The sequence below is a fragment of the Elaeis guineensis genome, chromosome 2 (genome assembly GCF_000442705.2).
Source record: "Elaeis guineensis isolate ETL-2024a chromosome 2, EG11, whole genome shotgun sequence".
Taxonomy (NCBI): Eukaryota; Viridiplantae; Streptophyta; class Magnoliopsida; order Arecales; family Arecaceae; genus Elaeis; species Elaeis guineensis.
Genome location: NC_025994.2, coordinates 85106661 through 85109738, shown reverse-complemented (window position 1 = coordinate 85109738; position 3078 = coordinate 85106661). Strand labels below are relative to the sequence as shown.

Here is a 3078-nt window from a genome sequence, read left to right as displayed (position 1 = left end):
AGATAAGGGAGTTGGTTTGGTGTTGGGATGAGTTGTTTTGTGTGACAAAATAAAAAAGAAAAGAGGGTGTGCGTGAAGTGGTTCTTTTATGGGTTTTTCATCATACCGCAAGCCTTCTTCTTTCTCAATGCCATCTCTCTTTCCAGGTAAGGACCGGTCAAATTCAAATTTAATTTGAATTAGATCAGATCTGATCATATCTGGTATGGGTGTTGGCAAGTATTTTTGTGCGACAAAAAAATAAGAGAAAGGAAAGGGTGTGCATGTGTGAGTTGATAGAAATTTTTTTCTGCCTTGCTGTTATCTCTTCTTCTCATCACCATCCCTTATTCCTCTTCGTGCAGACCTTGTTCTCAGATTAGATTTGAGAAAGAGAGAATTTGGAGAGGGAAGAAAAAGAAAGAAATTGTTCCTATTCCTTTTCTTGGTGTTGTGAAAGTTCTCTAAAAAGTTTTGCGCAAAGGGTTCGTGCAACAATTATGTTTCTTCCCGTTCAAGAAAAGAGGCTAGATCCAAGTCGAGGAACAAAGCCTGAAAGAAAGCTAGCACTCTGGGGGTTTTAAATTTCTGATGGGGATTATCTCCATATAAATACCAATAGAGGTCGGATATTTGTGTAGCTTAGACAGAAATCCTGAACATCTGTAAGATCCAAAGGAAAGCGATCAGGTATGGAGATTCGATCTTCCTATTCATCTTTTTTTTTCTTTCAGATTTTAAATTTATGGTGACGTGCTCGTACGAAGATTCAGTACGTGATTTTCAAATCTGATCTGATATATATATATTTAAATTAAAAAATATTTTAATTTATTTTATTTTTATTGTCTATAAATTTTAATTTATAAAAATTTTAAACTATATATACGTACGAAACCACCACACGTTCTAACAGTGCATACAAAAAGTGCATCACACAGGCCATGCCCGTGGATGACCGTCCATCCTAAGATGGATGCCATCCATGGATTCAACGCGCATCCTGCAGTGCCGCGTGCGCACCATGGGCGATCCCACGCTCCATCGCTCGGCATGCTACATGCATGATGCCAGCTCCAAAGAAGAAATTGGAAAGTTGCACGCCAACCGACTTTTTTTAAGGGGGAGATTTCTGAGTTAAAAAATAAAATATATATTAAAAAAAAAAACTACTTTTGTCCTCACTCTTTAAACACCCGCCGGATACGTTTAACATCGGATGCGACACCATCTTACAACTGGGATGCATGATGTCACTCTCCAGTTGGAACTCCCTACTACATATCGACCGTTATACAAAAAAACCTTTGGTAGTTTAATCTGCCATAACTTTGAAACAGAAACCGTTAGCATTCAAGATGTCAGATGCATTTGCATAAGATGCCTCATCGTGGAATAACGGGCTCAAATCAGTCCGTTTAATGGTTTTGTATATACATTTGCATTGTATATAGGTCAGAATTACTTTTTCTCCTTTAGCTATTAGAGAAGAAGACCTCCTATTTAGGTCTTTGCAATCAATAGTTCTTCGTTTTCCTTTCTTTTTTTTTTTCAGAAAATTAATAATCAGATTTTAAGCTATGACAGAGTAGCTTAGACCTCGGTCGTGTGTGGTTTTTGTGAGAACGCACTGAATCAAAGGTGTGTATCTAGTTAAACTCGTGACAATATTGAACCATGGTTCATCAACACCTTCCAAAATTATAACATGCGGTGCAATGCAGGTGTTCATATATATATATATATATATATATATATATATATATATATATATATAGATCAGTGCAAGCGTGAAAAAAAGAACAAAGTTAAATCAAATCTGACCTCGCTCTCTAACTCATCGAAAGAATTGAAGAGGACCCAGTCATCCTTCTCCATCTTGAACTGATTCAGTGCGTATGCAGTGAGGGTCGGGTATGATCCATTCCTGAAAGCAAATGAAGGGAAATCCGATCTCTCCATCGGCGGCAAACCCTCCAAAGACTCAATAGCTTGCACCCCGGGGGCATCAAGCTTCCCTTCATTCACATAGTAGTAAATAGCACTCACGGCGCATGACTGCGTCGAGAAAGCTATCGCCGGTAGGCCGAGCTTCTTGGCCACCGCGAGACCCCAAGGCACAAAGCTGTCGTAAATCATGCAGGTGAAGGGAATGCCAGAGTTCTCGTGGGCCAGGATCAGCTCCTCGAGGGTCTTGGAGCCGAACTCGTCAAGCTTTTGGAAGTAGTCTTCGAGGGTGACGGCGGACTGCATGCCGCCTTCGTCGTGGCCGTCGGAGATGGGCTCGACGTGGACCGGGCCAGCCTCGACATCGACGGTGTTGATGATGAAGTGGGTGAGGACGAGGGTGGTCCGGGGGCCCTTGATGGCCAGGCGCTTGGCGAACTGGAGCATGGGGTTAATGTGGCTTTGCATGGGGTAAGGGAGCACCAAGACATGGGCCATGGTGGTGCGTGGGGGTTTGGGATTTTGCAAACAAGGCAAACAGAGAAAGTTAAAATGAAGAAAAAATTATCTTCATATTTTTTGATTGAAAAACTAATAAGGAGGTTCCCTTTTTTTTATACAAATGAAAAGGACTATCTAGAATTCAAAAGAATGATCTAGAATGCTAGCTAAGCTGTACAGATTAAGAAAGGATTCATAACAAATCTTTTCCTTTTCTTGCCAGCTAAAATAAGTAAGTAGCCAGCTAAAATAAGTAAGTAGATCAGCTGGATAACAAATCTTTGACGCCCTTTTGAGTAAGTGACCAAGCCCTTTTGAGTAAGTAGACCAAGTGGATAACAAATCTTGATTGCCCTTTTCTTGCTAGCTAAAATAGATGGATATTGTTGTCCTTTTCTTGTTAGCTAAAATAAGTAAGTGGATAACAAATCTTCAGATTCTTCCTCCGTCGATGGGATAATGTGAAGGGTTGGGGTGGAGAGAGGGGAAGTGTTTATAGGGAGAGGGAGGGAGGAGTGAATGCACTCTTGTCCGGATTTGAATGAGGACAGAGAATCGAAGTAAATGAGGGAAGCTGGCCCGGACCGCCGTGGGCTTCCGGAGTATATTGGTGGAGTATTGTGCGGCATCGAGACAGAGAGTCAACCTTCT

General features: G+C 41.2%; 1 protein-coding gene across 1 annotated transcript; it reads right to left on the bottom strand.

Moving 5' to 3' along the window:
* Positions 1-912: 912 nt before the first annotated feature.
* LOC105036361 (indole-3-acetate beta-glucosyltransferase-like) lies at positions 913-2424 on the bottom strand. The gene is made up of 2 exons (XM_029262191.2): positions 1804-2424; positions 913-1035 (listed from the first exon to the last, which is right to left on the bottom strand). The coding sequence occupies exons 1-2, from the start codon at positions 2422-2424 to the stop codon at positions 913-915; spliced, it is 744 nt and encodes a 247-aa protein (XP_029118024.2).
* Positions 2425-3078: the final 654 nt, after the last annotated feature.

Excerpts from the sequence above, each read along its gene's own strand:
- LOC105036361 (XM_029262191.2), bottom strand. The coding sequence starts at position 2,424 with ATGGCCCATGTCTTGGTGCTCCCTTACCCCATGCAAAGCCACATTAAC. Across the intron at positions 1,036-1,803 it reads TCGATGAGTTAGAGAGCGAG|CATGCCGAGCGATGGAGCGT; the intron begins GTCAGATTTGAT and ends TCATGCATGTAG.